General features: G+C 46.8%; 1 protein-coding gene across 2 annotated transcripts in view; it reads left to right on the plus strand.

Annotated features, from left to right (window-relative positions):
* The window catches only part of MTOR (mechanistic target of rapamycin kinase), a 126,279-nt gene that overhangs the window by 10,578 nt on the left and 99,986 nt on the right, over positions 1-15,715 (plus strand). Inside the window, exons 9-18 of one of the 2 annotated variants that reach the window (XM_024125589.3) lie at positions 2,904-3,090; positions 4,056-4,184; positions 5,067-5,311; positions 6,753-6,968; positions 9,390-9,595; positions 12,540-12,662; positions 13,299-13,388; positions 13,510-13,602; positions 14,307-14,441; positions 14,675-14,804. In XM_024125589.3, the coding sequence (XP_023981357.1) occupies positions 2,904-3,090; positions 4,056-4,184; positions 5,067-5,311; positions 6,753-6,968; positions 9,390-9,595; positions 12,540-12,662; positions 13,299-13,388; positions 13,510-13,602; positions 14,307-14,441; positions 14,675-14,804 (1,554 nt within the window). Of the gene's footprint in view, positions 1-2,903; positions 3,091-4,055; positions 4,185-5,066; positions 5,312-6,752; positions 6,969-8,473; positions 8,686-9,389; positions 9,596-12,539; positions 12,663-13,298; positions 13,389-13,509; positions 13,603-14,306; positions 14,442-14,674; positions 14,805-15,715 lie in introns of those variants that run through there. The other variant, XM_055083778.1, reaches the window with a different exon arrangement.

Consider the following 15,715-nt stretch of genomic DNA (forward strand, 5'->3'; position numbering starts at 1 on the left):
AGGAACAATGCGAATGTGCAGGCAGAGAGGCACTTCTAGAGCCAGGCAAGTTCTCGTGTGTGGAAGCCAGCACATTCGTGAATGGACTTCTGAGAGGCCACAGGACGGGCAGTATCGGTTTCAGTGGTGTGCAGCATCCAGCCTGTGGGGCAGGCAGGATCCGGGGACAGTCCTGTGTCTGCTCCTAGGTGGGCACCGGGCTGCCGCCCCCTCACAGGGAGGAAGGACTGGATGCTTCAGAAGCTGGTTTCACGGGTAGTAGACTGGGTTCCCGAATTCCTGAATTCTTGCCCTGCTCCCACTGGGCGGCGTGAATTCCTGGCTCCTGAAGCTGGCCCAGCTCAGACACTGGCTTCTCCCTGACGCCTTGCTGGGTCACTCTAGCTAGAAACGTGCTCTTCCTCTTCCGTTACAACCCCCGGCTGTGGAAAGGCTTTGGCGTCATCAGACCCGGGGTGAATCTTGCCTCTGTTCTTAACTGTGAGGTTTGGGGCAGGCTATTTGACCTTCCTGGGCCTCCACTTCCTGACTTGTCAAATTAGAATGACGGTCCTTGCCTCACGAGATGAGCTGCTTTAATGTCTAGGCACCTCTCTAAGTGCCTGACCCAGAGTAAGCTCCAAGAAATAGAAAGCATTATTGTTGCTGATTCCCCTAGCTATTTCAAAGCCATTTTGGAAACAAGGTAAAGGTAAAAATTATAATAATACTCCAGTTGCCTGTTCATACTTAGTATCCTTGTCTCACCTCCCGCCTTGCTGAGTGTAGAGACCCCGGCCCTACGTCTCTTTCCTCTTCGCTATGGTGCATGCTTAATAAGCGTTCAGGACCCAGTGAGAGGCAGGATGGGAAATGAAAGGCCAGCCTGACCCTCAGCAGATGCCGTTCCCTAGCACAGCCTCGTTTCACACCACCCAGCTCAGATGAAAGCAGAGAAATACAGCCGGTGAGGTGTTAAATGTGCTGGGTGTGAGAATAGGTGTTAAGCGAGGATGAGACAATTAGCCACATAAAATCACGGAACCAGAGAGAGAGGATATAATGAGGATCACCCCATATTTTTTCAGTTTTCCATTCTTCTCACCTGGTACCCAGCAGCTTTTCTCTTTTTTAATGAACAGACATGCCCCTGTTCAGTAGAGCTTTAAATGATCTTGGTTTGAAAGTCTGTGGCTCAAAAGAGAATAATAACTAGGCCAAATTTGATCAAAGTCTGGCATGTTGTAGAAGCAGTTGGTTACCTTGTGAGTTCAAAAGACGGCCTAGCAGCAGGATACAAAGGCTCAGAGGGGCCCCTAGGTTTGTTCTTTTGATGTGAGTTTTTGTTGTTTTTTAAATAATATACTAAAATATGTTCTGGAAATTCAGCCTGGGCAGCCTCCATAAGTACAGTCTCATTGGGAAAGCGCCACTTTTTTTTTTTTTTTTTTTTTTTAATTTAATTTATTTATTTATTTTTGGCTGCATTGCGTCTTCCTTGCTACACACGGGCTCTTTCTAGTTGTGATGAGCGGGGCCTACTCTTCGCTGCGGCGCACGGGCCTCTCATTGCGGTGGCCTCTCTCGTTGCAGAGCATGGACTCTAGGCACGTGGGCTCAGTAGTTGTGGCACGCAGGCTTAGCTGCTCTGCGGCATGTGGGATCCTCCCAGACCAGGGCTCGAACCCGTGTCCCCTGCATCGGCAGGCGGACTCTTAACCACTGAGCCACCAGGGAAGCCCCTAAAGCGCCACTTTTTTAAAGCTTGCAGTTTGGAAGTCACTGCTTGCACCTCCTGATGATGCAAGCTTTGGAAATATCAAAAATACTCCCCTTAGGATTGGGCTGGAATCTCTAGCAATGTCAGATTCCTAATCTCTTGGGATGCTAAGTCTGGAAAAGGAAATTACCTTCTTGATTCAAGCTCATTTCCTGCCGAAACGCTGTCCTGCTCTGCAAAGGTCCCATTTTTCTCGTTGGTACACTCTGATTTGAGAGTTGTATCACCTTGGTCTCTGACTGTTTTCAGGCTCCAGCATGTTCAATTTGAGGCATTTGACCGTGAGCTGTGAGAGAAGACATTTCTCGATAGCATAAATGCAGTGATGTGTGTGTGCTGTTTGGGAGTCTAGTTCACTGTCTCCTAAATGTGGTCCTGGTGGCCTTGAGCACCCCTCTCTTTCTACTGGATGCGTGGTCTTGCTTGTATGTGCTGCTGGTGCACGGACTTGAGGCCAGAAAGATGGAAGAGAAGAAATGGAAGAGGGGCAAGAGGCAGGAAATACCAGCCTTCTGAGGGGTCGTAGCACTTTAGCTTAAACGGCCCAAGAATCGCCTACCCATGCACACTGGCTTATGTAAACTTAATGAAAACACATATGTGGCTTTCCAAATTATGGACTAAATCTTTTTCTATTACATATAACTCTAACAGAAGTCTCTAGGTGATAGCAAAGTGATTTCTAGGCCTAAGCTGAATGGAATAGCCTGTTTATTGCAAACAGTTTTCAATATTACTTTAAATTTCCAGATAATGTAAAATAGCTTAGATGATCCTCTCTTTGTTTTTAACCAAGGTTTAACATATATTTCTTAAACAAAAGCATGTAATCTTTCCCTCAAAATATAATGCTAATGGGGATAATTAATGCAATATTGTTTTGGAGACACTTTTAAGTTTTTGGTTTTTTTTTTTAATTAAAGGAAAAACAGCTTATATTTCTAATATTTCTAAAAGCTGTATCAGAGGAGTGATTATCAAGCAAAGAGTTTGGTTAGTGCATTCTCTAATTTCTTCTTAATATCTTTCCAACAGGCTTTCTTAATTTATTCTTAAATTTAAGCGTTTTATAGGAACTTTGACCTTTCATATGTAGACCACCCCTCACCTTGAGCCATATACACTTTGTCGTTTCTGTGCTCAGATACCCAGTACCTCCAAGATACCATGAACCATGTCCTAAGCTGTGTCAAGAAGGAGAAGGAACGGACAGCAGCCTTCCAAGCCCTGGGGCTACTTTCTGTGGCTGTGAGGTCTGAGTTTAAGGTCTATTTACCTCGTGTGCTGGACATCATCCGAGCAGCCCTGCCTCCTAAGGACTTTGCCCATAAGTAAGCATCTCTGTTATGATTTCACCTTCCACCCCATTTGGTTGGAGAGGGAGGATGCTCCATCCCAATTTCCATGGAGCTGAAGCCTGTTCTCTGCGTCATTAACCAGCAAATCATATAGTGAATAGCCCTTCCTCAGTTGAGTTCCAGCCTTTCCCAAGTGAAGTGACATGGATGTAAATATTTGGGGTGGTTGAATACCTGTGAACATGTTAGATACCAGTGCTGCTCTCAATATTATTTACTGGGAATCTCCTAGTTTTGTTCTTTTCTCTGGCTTTCAAAGGTCTGATTTTGATAACAACTAAAGCGAGGGTTCCTGGACTGGAACTGAGGGGACCTAACGGTCACCTTTTTCTTTATCATTGAAGTTGGATACATTGTCCTACCTCTTGAAACGTCCCAGTGAATAAAATATGAGAAAGACCTTCAGCACCCTGCCAGGTGGTGAGGCTAGGGTATCTTCTCTAAGTCTTAGGGGGTCAGTGTTAATTAGAATTGTGTCTTCATAGTTCCCTGTGTTAGTAGTGAGGATTGCGCTGGTGAATTAATAAGCCTCACCCGTTTCAAGCCCAGCGTTCTCCTCATAGGGAGAAGAATTTCTTCTCATATGATGGCTGTGCCCTGCACTCGTGGTCCCTGATGTGCACGTTGTTCAGTTTGCTTCCTAATTAGGGACCTTGGCCAGCACCACACTAACCCACATGGTGCCTTTTGTGTGAATTCTGAAGTGGGGCCCCTTCCTCAAGAGACATTACTGCCATCTGCTGGTCATTTGTTTTAAATATACAAGTCTGCAGTGACTGCAGTGTGATGGGCCCCTAGACTGTTCAGTAGGTAACCTGCACACCCACATGGGGTGGCCCCACCTGGGAAACCTGCCCTCCTTGCCCCAAGGTAATTTTGAGGTAGGGTATCACAAAATGCCATTATGTCTAAACTAGCCACTCTTCGGTTCTCTGCAGGAGACAGAAGGCAATGCAGGTGGATGCCACGGTGTTCACCTGTATCAGCATGCTGGCCCGAGCGATGGGGCCGGGCATCCAGCAGGACATCAAGGAGCTGCTGGAGCCCATGCTGGCGGTGGGACTGAGGTGGGTGTCGGGAACCTGAGCTGTCCCCAGCTCGGGTAGTATGAGGCTTGAGCCACAGTCCTGGGGCTGTGTTGAAAGAGTGAGGCGTGGCTATTTACACGTTAAATTGGATAGGTAGGGATAGCTCACACTAAACTCATAGGCTAGTTTCAAATCCAGGTTTCATCACTATTTAGCTGGGTGATCATAAGTAAATTATTTAACTTCTCTGAGCCTCAGCTTTCTAGTCTGAAAAGTGGGTACAGTAGCAGTTCCTATGGTCTAGGTTTGTCGTGGGGATTAAGTGAAAGAGTTCACGAAATAGCCACTCTTAGTACAGTGCAGTGTGTGTAAGAAATGCACCACTGGGAATTTCTTGGCGGTCCGGTAGTTAGGATTCTGTGCTCTTCACTGCCCGGACCCGGGTTTGATTCAATCCCTGGTTGGGGAACTAAGATCCCACAAGCCACGTGGTGTGGCCAAAAAAAAAAAAAAAAAAAAAAAAAAAAGTGCTCCGTTAATGTTTGCAGCTATCATTTACATTATGATGAGCAAATGGCTTAAGCTCCTTACGCTTTTGTTCTCTTCATCTATAAAATAAGGACGATGCTCTCAATCTGCTTCCCAGATTGTTTATTGAGACTTGGTTTTCCGTAGTGACTGAATTACAGTAAACAAGTTCTCTCAAGGCAAAACCCACAAAATCATAGATTGTTTTGAAATACGGGATCAGGCCAAGAGAGGTTAAGATATATATTCTATTTCATTGTATCCTTTCTGCTCTAAAGACTAAGCAGGGATGGGGCCCGATCCCCTTGCTGGACAAGAAGGGCTGTTTCTTCCCAAGAACAGACCAAATGTCGTATATCCAGCCCCTTATGTGACTGGTTTCCTTTCCCTCAGCCCCGCCCTCACAGCTGTGCTCTACGACCTGAGCCGTCAGATTCCACAGCTGAAAAAGGACATCCAAGATGGACTCCTGAAGATGCTGTCCCTGGTCCTTATGCACAAACCCCTCCGGCACCCAGGCATGCCCAAGGGCCTGGCCCATCAGCTGGCTTCCCCTGGCCTCACGACCCTCCCTGAGGCCAGCGATGTGGGCAGCATTACCCTTGCCCTCCGAACTCTTGGCAGTTTTGAGTTTGAAGGTAAGAAATTGCGATGGTACAGATGAACCGGTTTTCAGGGCAGAAATAGAGACACAGAAGTAGAGAACAAACGTATGGACACCAAGGGGGGAAAGTGGCGGGGGGTGGGGGGATGAACTGGGAGATTGGGATTGACATGTACACACTGATGTGTATAAAATAGATGACTAATAAGAACCTGCTGTGTAAAAAAATAAATAAGATTAAATTTAAAAACTTTTTTTTAAAAACCAAGAAATTGCGGTGGCTCTTGCCAAGATAGTCAGCAATACTGGGAACCTCGAGAAAAGAGTGAGGGTGCCCTAGAATTCCTGGATCTTGCTAGGGGTCCTGGAGACAGGGTAGCTGATTCTACAGCAGCTCATCCTTTTATAGTCTTTCCGTATATTGTTAATTCCTACCGTTTGTTTCTTTGTCCCATACAAAGACAAAGGAAAAGGGGGTGGGGGCAGATGGTGTTGAGGAAAAGTATGCATTGATCCAAGGAACTGACGCTGCAGAGATGGATCCCCCTCACCTTGTCACCTCCCTTTGGCTGAGATGGTATTGAATTCTTTAAAATGTATAAGCAGGGCTTGGGGGTATCTTCATTCCAATGGCGGTGTGATTTCCAAGACTGCTGTACTGTGTAGTTCAGTTTGGAATTCTAAGCTACAGATAAGCCCACATTAATGCCTTAGGGCCATACGTTTCAGGAGAGAAAAATGGACACTCTTGAAATTTAAGATTGTGTAGGTGGTATTGGTTAAGGCTACAGGGAAACAAACAAGTACAAAAAGCGTAGACATGCTGTCTGAATACTTACAGCATCGGTAGTTTCCCTGTTGCAGTTCCTCCATTTACACTGATTAACACCCAGGATAATCTATTTCTTTTCTTTATTTTTTTTTTAACATCTTTATTGGAGTATAATTGCTTTACGATGGTGTGTTAGTTTCTGCTGTATAACGAAGTGAATCAGCTATACGTATACATATATCCCCATATCTCCTCCCAGTCTATTTCTAAGGAATAGAAAGTAGCTATATTTAAACCCAGCCTATATCAAGCTCTCTTTTGGGTATTTAAATCTGGGAACTAAAATAGACGAGGTAAATTTGATCAAAAATTGTTTTACTCTCTGAGAATATAAAGGGCTGGGTCCGAATAAAACAAAATAATTCACTTTTTGAAGGAAATAACGGATTGGGATGGAGGCAGGGAGGAAATGCCTTTTTTATGTCTCCCAGCTCCTTTTCCACCTCCCTTCTGCCTTTCTGCTCATTAGAAGATCATTTGTTACTTTTTGTTGTTGTTGTTACTTTTTTTAAGAGAAGAGTTTGGGTCAATATCTTGCTGGTCAGTATCTTGTGGAAAATTAAATTAGTAGCCATGGAATGGAAAATGCAGCTAGCCAGTTGCAGACCTGTTTATTCTGTCTTCTCTCTGCCTTTGTATCCAGGCCACTCTCTGACCCAGTTTGTCCGCCACTGTGCGGATCACTTCCTGAACAGCGAGCACAAGGAGATCCGCATGGAAGCCGCCCGCACCTGCTCCCGCCTGCTCACGCCCTCTGTCCACCTCATCAGTGGCCACGCTCACGTGGTTAGCCAGACCGCAGTGCAAGTGGTGGCGGATGTGCTCAGCAAACTGCTCGTGGTTGGGATAACAGATCCTGGTAAAGTTTGAGACGGAGGCAGTCTAGGGAAGTGTAGGTGCCTGGGGCAGTTGGAAGTAGCCAGTTTCCTTGCATGGCCGCAACACGCTGATGTCCAGGGCAGAAATAGAGACACAGAAGTAGAGAACAAACGTAGGGACACCAAGGGGGGAAAGTGGCGGGGGGTGGGGGGATGAACTGGGAGATTGGGATTGACATGTACACACTGATGTGTATAAAATAGATGACTAATAAGAACCTGCTGTGTAAAAAAATAAATAAGATTAAATTTAAAAACTTTTTTTTAAAAACCAAGAAATTGCGGTGGCTCTTGCCAAGATAGTCAGCAATACTGGGAACCTCGAGAAAAGAGTGAGGGTGCCCTAGAATTCCTGGATCTTGCTAGGGGTCCTGGAGACAGGGTAGCTGATTCTACAGCAGCTCATCCTTTTATAGTCTTTCCGTATATTGTTAATTCCTACCGTTTGTTTCTTTGTCCCATACAAAGACAAAGGAAAAGGGGGTGGGGGCAGATGGTGTTGAGGAAAAGTATGCATTGATCCAAGGAACTGACGCTGCAGAGATGGATCCCCCTCACCTTGTCACCTCCCTTTGGCTGAGATGGTATTGAATTCTTTAAAATGTATAAGCAGGGCTTGGGGGTATCTTCATTCCAATGGCGGTGTGATTTCCAAGACTGCTGTACTGTGTAGTTCAGTTTGGAATTCTAAGCTACAGATAAGCCCACATTAATGCCTTAGGGCCATACGTTTCAGGAGAGAAAAATGGACACTCTTGAAATTTAAGATTGTGTAGGTGGTATTGGTTAAGGCTACAGGGAAACAAACAAGTACAAAAAGCGTAGACATGCTGTCTGAATACTTACAGCATCGGTAGTTTCCCTGTTGCAGTTCCTCCATTTACACTGATTAACACCCAGGATAATCTATTTCTTTTCTTTATTTTTTTTTTAACATCTTTATTGGAGTATAATTGCTTTACGATGGTGTGTTAGTTTCTGCTGTATAACGAAGTGAATCAGCTATACGTATACATATATCCCCATATCTCCTCCCAGTCTATTTCTAAGGAATAGAAAGTAGCTATATTTAAACCCAGCCTATATCAAGCTCTCTTTTGGGTATTTAAATCTGGGAACTAAAATAGACGAGGTAAATTTGATCAAAAATTGTTTTACTCTCTGAGAATATAAAGGGCTGGGTCCGAATAAAACAAAATAATTCACTTTTTGAAGGAAATAATGGATTGGGATGGAGGCAGGGAGGAAATGCCTTTTTTATGTCTCCCAGCTCCTTTTCCACCTCCCTTCTGCCTTTCTGCTCATTAGAAGATCATTTGTTACTTTTTGTTGTTGTTGTTACTTTTTTAAGAGAAGAGTTCTGGGTCAATATCTTGCTGGTCAGTATCTTGTGGAAAATTAAATTAGTAGCCATGGAATGGAAAATGCAGCTAGCCAGTTGCAGACCTGTTTATTCTGTCTTCTCTCTGCCTTTGTATCCAGGCCACTCTCTGACCCAGTTTGTCCGCCACTGTGCGGATCACTTCCTGAACAGCGAGCACAAGGAGATCCGCATGGAAGCCGCCCGCACCTGCTCCCGCCTGCTCACGCCCTCTGTCCACCTCATCAGTGGCCACGCTCACGTGGTTAGCCAGACCGCAGTGCAAGTGGTGGCGGATGTGCTCAGCAAACTGCTCGTGGTTGGGATAACAGATCCTGGTAAAGTTTGAGACGGAGGCAGTCTAGGGAAGTGTAGGTGCCTGGGGCAGTTGGAAGTAGCCAGTTTCCTTGCATGGCCGCAACACGCTGATGTCCAGCATTTTCTCTGGCAAAGCCTTAGGCCTGGCTACACCAGCCTATTGCTGTAAGATAATCGGCCTCAGATTATATTATCTTGGACTTCCCCGGTGGCACAGTGGTTAAGAATCCGCCTGCCAGTGCAGGGGACGTGGGTTCGATCTCTGGTCCGGGAGGATATCACATGCCACGGAGCAGCTGGGCCCATGCACCACGGCTGCTGAGCCTGCTCTCTAGAGCCCGTGAGCCACAGCTGCTGAGCCCGTGTGCCACAGCTACTGAGGCCCACGAGCCTAGAGCCCATGCTTTGCAGCAAGAGAAGCCACCACAGCGAGAAGCCCACGCACCGCAACGAAGAGTAGCCCCCACTCACCAAGACTGGAGAAAGCCCACGCGCAGCAACGAAGGCCCAACGCAGCCAAAAATAAATAAATTAATTAGTCAATTTTTTTAAAAAATTCTATTATCTTTGCTCCTGTGAGTAGAGAAAAAAATGACAGGTTTGGTGAGAGAAGGGTATCTGGAATCCTCTCCCTAGGCTGATGGGCAGTGACCGCAGAAACTGGGAAAGGACTGGAGGGAGGAGGGGAGTGAAGAGGCCCCGAAAGGCTCCATTGCTCTTGCAGACCCCGACATCCGCTACTGTGTCTTGGCATCCCTGGACGAGCGCTTTGACGCACACCTGGCCCAGGCAGAAAATCTGCAGGCCCTGTTTGTGGCCCTGAATGACCAGGTGTTTGAGATCCGGGAGCTGGCCATCTGCACCGTGGGCCGGCTCAGCAGCATGAACCCAGCCTTCGTCATGCCCTTCCTGCGCAAGATGCTCATCCAGGTAGGGCGCGGCGGCCACACCCGGGCTAGGGGGGGTGCACGCTCACCGTGAGCGCTCTCTGGGGAACGAGAGTCGAGGAGGAGGAGGGGAGAGAGAGAGTGAGATGCCCGGTAGGAGCCGCCTTTGGCTCCAAGAGCCCACGTGTTTTCCCGGCTTGGTGATTGCAGTTCTAGCGCTTATCACCTCGTAAGCCTCTTGTCAGCGTGACTCGCAAGCTAACCCCTCACGTGGCTCTCCCTTTCTCCCGGGAAGTCACCAGCGAGTCCGTTTCTTGCCGCTCTTCGCTGCCTCTGCTGCAGAGGGTGTCAGCGTGCCCAGCGCCTCTCAGTCCTTGCGCTCCTGCTTCTCCTGCTGATGCCAGGCCAAGCACAGAGGCCGGATACGGGAATGGTTCCAGCACTGCTTCTCGTCGTCCTCGCCCCTGGTCTGTGGTCCCTGGCTGTCGTTCCTAAACAATGTGAGATGCCGGGCTAAGCTGCTTGGACTAGAGCCTCGGGTAGATGCGGGTTGGCTTTGCCGCTAGAGCTGGTAGGATTTCCAGTTCCTGCTGAAGCCTGTCTTCTGGTCCTTGTCTTCCCCCGGCCGAGTAAGTTCTCCGGCTGCCTTGTGAACGATGCAGAGTCCGGTCCTTCCTGCCTCAGGCTACTTCCACCCACCTCTTCTGGGTCTAAGTGTGGCTCATTCAGTCATCTACTGTCCCCCGACTCCATCCTGTCCCCACCACACCCTCTGCTTCATGATCCTCCCCATGGTTTTTTTGAAATAAGCACTTTTCATAACGTATAAAGAACTTAAACATAGAAAATTATTAATATAACTTCTACCCTAAAGAAATGTCATTTATTCACAGTCTGTCATAATTAGAGTGACTGTGAGTTACATCATCAGTGAACAAATTAAAAGATTATACTTATGATGGCACTTGTGTCTTTAGCCTAATGGTTCATTCCTTAACTGCTGGCCCATGTTAGTGCCTATCCTTTTAAGTCTTTTTGAAAAAGCTAAAGTTTGGGGAAGGAAAAGAAATCATTGTTGAGCCTGCCAGCTCAAACCATGCTAAATAAGCTTGATAGAGAAATATCTCCTAATGAGAATATCAGTACGTTCATTCAGACAACAGACGTTTTGAGCACCTCCTGTGTTCCAAATACTGCTGGGTTCTGGAAGCATGCCGGTGCACAAGGCAGGCATGGGCTGTGTCCTCAAGAAGCTTACAGTAAGCCGTCAGGCTGGCCGTTTTCCTGATACTGGAAAATGTGAAGCATCATCAAGTGAATTCACTATGTACTGAACTTAGTCCTTGAAACTCCAGAATTTTACTTTATTTTATCTTTTCTGTTTTAACAGAATGCAGCAAATCTACAAACACTTTATTAGCAGAGGGAATGAATAAAACAAGTACAGCTTGGGAAAAACGTTTTAATAATTTTTCTTGTTTTTAAACTTTGATACGGTTTTCCCCAGGTTGAATTGTACATTTTCATGCCTTGGTAAGGGACCTTACCAAAATGTGCTTTGGCCTTTTCTTGGTGTCTTGCTCATCAAGGTGGGCATTGGGTATTGTTATTAGGGTACAGCGGCGCTCTTTGGCCCTGGAGTAAATTGGGGGCTGTTTGATCTGGCCCTGCGCTGTCCCAGAGTTGTGCTCTCCTCACTGCTACCCATTTCCCCGCGGACAGCCATCTCTTGCGGTTATGCTTCTGTTCTTAGTATCCCTCTCCATCCCCTCTCACTGCTGTATGCTGTGACCAGGTGAAAACACACTGCCAAGGGGGTCCAGGAAATCAGGATTATTAAATCAATAACGTGAGACAAAACATAACATTAAATTGGAGATGACTCCTTTGGGTAGCTGAGTTAACACGAGCTTTGTTTCTCACTTTTCCCACTGTGCAGAGATTTCCTTCTGGCAACTTCAGCTCTCCAGAAGTCTGTCTATATTAAGTTGTTTATGTCTGTGTCACCAGGAGCATAACGTGCTGATTTGCTGGTGTTTTCGGCGTGTTATCTCGGTTCATTAAGGTCCAAGGGGATTCTGTTGATATCATCCCTAACTGTTTGGGTTTATCTAGAGGTGCCCAAAACCACAACTGAGTATCAATATTTCTTTCCACATCACAGCTGTTCTGACTAGTCTTTGATTCCATTGTCATTATTTATAGGCACTCTGAGTGATTTGCTGTCTGTACAGATATTTTTCTTGCAGAGAGCCCTTCCTTCATTCTTTTTTTTTTTTTTCAATTAATAAATTAATTTATTTTATTTTTTGGCTGCGTTGGGTCTTCATTGCTGCACGCGGACTTTCTCTAGTTGCAGCGAGCGGGGGCTACTCTTCGTTGCGGCGCGCGGGCTTCTCATTGTGGTGGCTTCTCTTGCTGCGGAGCGCTGGCTCTAGACACGTGGGCTTCAGTAGTTGTGGCACGTGGGCTCAGTAGTTGTGGCTCGCGGCCTCTAGAGTGCAGGCTCAGTAGTTGTTGCTCACAGGCTTAGTTGCTCCGCAGTATGTGGGATCTTCCCGGACCAGGGCTCGAACCCGTGTCCCCTGCATTGGCAGGCAGATTCTTAACCACTGAGCCACCAGGGAGGGTCCCCCCTTCATTCTCTATTTTTGCAAAACCCTGCTCACAGCGAGCCCTGTTGGTTTTCTCCGTCTTCTATGACTGTCTGCACTGTTAAAAGCTATGCTTTGCAGAGGGCTGAGGGACCTTGGAGTACTGTGACAGAAGGAGAAAGGGCCGGTTTCAAACGGTTTTTCCTCCGGTCACTGCTGTATCCAGGACTGTTCTGTGAGCTGCAGAGATGGCCTTGCTTGTGGAGTATCTAGCAGCTCCTTGATCCGCAGTGGAGTTCTGGCTCCTTCCTCTAGTTCCGTGCCTCATTCTCACTTCAAACACACAGTCCCTCTCGAATTTCCTCTGCCGTAGTAAGCCTTTCTTCCCTACAGATTTTGACAGAGCTGGAGCACAGTGGCATTGGAAGAATCAAGGAACAGAGTGCCCGCATGCTGGGGCACCTGGTCTCCAATGCCCCCCGACTCATCCGCCCCTACATGGAGCCTATTCTGAAGGTAATTTGCAACAGAGACTGGTACTTTCTCTCCAGGATGTCTTGGGATGATGGGAGTGTTTCAGTGCTCACGGGTACACTGAACAAAGTAGATAATTTCTTTGGTCCCAGGCTCGCGGACAAGGGCCACATCAAGCACCCTCAGTTCAAGAATACCAAGAATCTCACCAGGTGCAGGAAGAAAGGGCTCTCCTAAGAGATAAGATATGATGTTTCAAGCACCTCATCCAGTGTGCTTGGAGAGGAGAAGTAAGATAGCGGCATAAAGTAGCTCCCCCAAAACGAAGAAAAAGTGAGCTTTAAAATCTGAGTCAACCTCCATGTCTACGTTAGACTCATGCGAAGTCCTTCACAACTTACGTGAATCTGGGTACATGATCACACGGATACAGTTTAGAGGAGGCGTGGGAAATGTTTGTAGATCATGGCACTTCCCAACTCCCTCATACGTCAGACTCGTGTGCAGTATGGAGAAAGGCTTAAGAATCCACGTTCCAGTGGAGTCCTGGATTCCTAAAGCCTTAGAAGTAATTTATCTATGACTGAGATGGTCTCTTGGGTGAATTTTACTTATGTGAAAAAAAGTTTTCTAGTAGACTCTAACCAGCATTCATTTTCTCATACCTTCTTTCCATAGGCTTTAATTTTGAAACTGAAAGATCCAGACCCTGATCCAAACCCAGGTGTGATCAATAATGTCTTGGCTACAATAGGAGAGTTGGCTCAGGTAAGGGGACAACTGCTTTTTCCATAGGATGGGAAGAATTATTTCACCTCTAATGAAGTCAGAATACTCCTTAATGCCATAATTTCTAATGCTATCTACCACTTCCCTTTTCATTGTGTAGGTTAGTGGCCTAGAAATGAGGAAGTGGGTTGATGAACTTTTTATTATCATCATGGACATGCTCCAGGACTCCTCTCTGTTGGCCAAAAGGCAGGTGAGTACCACTACTTCGTGTTTGAGCAGGATAGGCCCCATGAGGCCAGGGACCTCGTCTCTCTCTGTCACCTTAGTGTGCCCAGCCAGTGATGCCTAGCACTAGTAGGTACTCAGAAATATTTGTTGACTGAGTAAAAAGAAGAAAGACTTGGAGCTAGAGTTAGCTGTCATCCTGACCCAGAGTCACTGTCAGTATCAGGGCTGACCAGTGCCGTTTCCTCTAGACAGAAAAAAAAAAAAAAAAGTGCAGGTCATCTATCAGAGCCCTGTCCCCTAAAGGGAAGCAGAGAGTCTTGGCCTCTGGCTGTGGACGGAAGTGGAGCTTCAGCTCACCCTCCCCCGGCCCTGGCTTCGCTTTGGTCATCGAGGTCATTAGGTGACTAGACTGAGAGTAAGAGCAACCTTGATTTCCTTTTGAGTCCGATTTCTCCTGTCCATCATCCAGGGTATAGGAGAACTCTATACCCTGAGAAAGGCGGGACTGTTCTTTACCTTTGATCCAGCGATCGTTACGTTGGTTTGTAGCCTTGCTTTTATGCCCCAGCTCTCAGTATTTTGGTTTATGGTTAGTGCCTTTACTTGGCATTCTTTTCTTGTAATAGCCTCTAACACTTTGTTATAACCATTTAATGAAGGGTACGGAGTATGCTTTCTTTTCTCTCTTACTGGTGCTACAAACCATGTCATCTTTTGCCTGTCCAGGTGGCTCTGTGGACCCTGGGACAGTTGGTGGCCAGCACTGGCTACGTGGTGGAGCCCTACAGGAAGTACCCCACATTGCTTGAGGTGCTGCTGAATTTCCTGAAGACTGAGCAGAACCAGGGTACGCGGCGAGAGGTAGGAAACACCGCACACTTGGTGTTTAAAGACTTTGCTGGGAGAATGGAGAGACGTTTGCGCCATTAACATGCTCTGAGACTACTGATGAGACTTCCTGTCCCTCTCCGTTTTGTCCCTGTGGGTGGTCATGGGATATGAATTGGGCATCACGGAACACGAGTATCCATGAGAGCTGTGGTAGTCAGGTGCCGTGATGAATGTTTTCTTTTCCCCTCCCCTTTCCCACGCAGGCTATCCGTGTGTTAGGACTCTTGGGGGCCTTGGATCCCTACAAGCACAAAGTGAACATTGGCATGATCGACCAGTCCCGGGATGCTTCTGCCGTCAGCCTGTCAGAATCCAAGTCAAGTCAGGATTCCTGTAAGTTGAGGAGAACCGTGAGTGGCTTGCCAAGTTCTTGCCTCACTTAGCCCTCACTGGCTGTGTTTAGAAAGAGCCTTGGGCTGGATAACTGTGAAATTATTGCGTATTGACTCACCTTGTGACTTTTGAACGGAACGTCAGTAGTTTCCTCTTGAGTCACAGCAGGGGCGCTGCTTCCCAGTGTGTCCAGTCTTCCCGTTTGTCCAGGTTCTTTGTTAAAGGTCAGCAGGCTATGTCTGTAGTCACTCTTTGGTGCTGATGAGAGAGAGGTGAATTATCACCTCATCACCCTTGTTCATCTGTCATTCTTTGTTAGTACATCTTTGATGTTTTCTATTCCCATGGCACCCAAGGAGGAAGAGGGTAGAATTTATTCTCCCTGTTTTAATTGATAGGCAAATCTGATGCTAAGGCTCAGAGGGCGTGGCGAAGCTAGTAGCAATCAGGATCCAGGGCCCTTTCTTCCGTCAAGTGGTCTAGCCGTAGAGTTCCTTTGTCTTTAGAGAAGTAGCCTAAGAGATTGGGTAGGGCGTGGGGATGCTGGCGAGTTTTCTAGGCTTAACCCAGTGTCCATCAGGGCAGGCGTATTTCTGAAAGTGTGAAAGTTCAGCAGTGGTTCTCCCATCTAGTGCAGCAAAATGTTATTTTCCCCAAATAAAATAATTTGTTTCTGAACTCTGTGGATGGGATCGTACTGCTTCCAGTTTGTTCTTCTGTATGTGAGAGAAGTGTGCCTGCAATGTTAATCCTGTCAGACTCACAGCCATCGAGCAGAGCCTGAGCCACATCCTCCAGCGTTCCCTCCGTCCTCAGCAGTGCCAGTCATCCAGTCTCTTGGATGTTCCGGTTCTTAGCATCCTTATTGTGCTGTTAAACTGCCACCCACCCCCATACCCTCCCCACCCCTC

Source organism: Physeter macrocephalus, chromosome 3 (assembly GCF_002837175.3).
Source record: "Physeter macrocephalus isolate SW-GA chromosome 3, ASM283717v5, whole genome shotgun sequence".
Lineage (NCBI taxonomy): Eukaryota > Metazoa > Chordata > Mammalia > Artiodactyla > Physeteridae > Physeter > Physeter macrocephalus.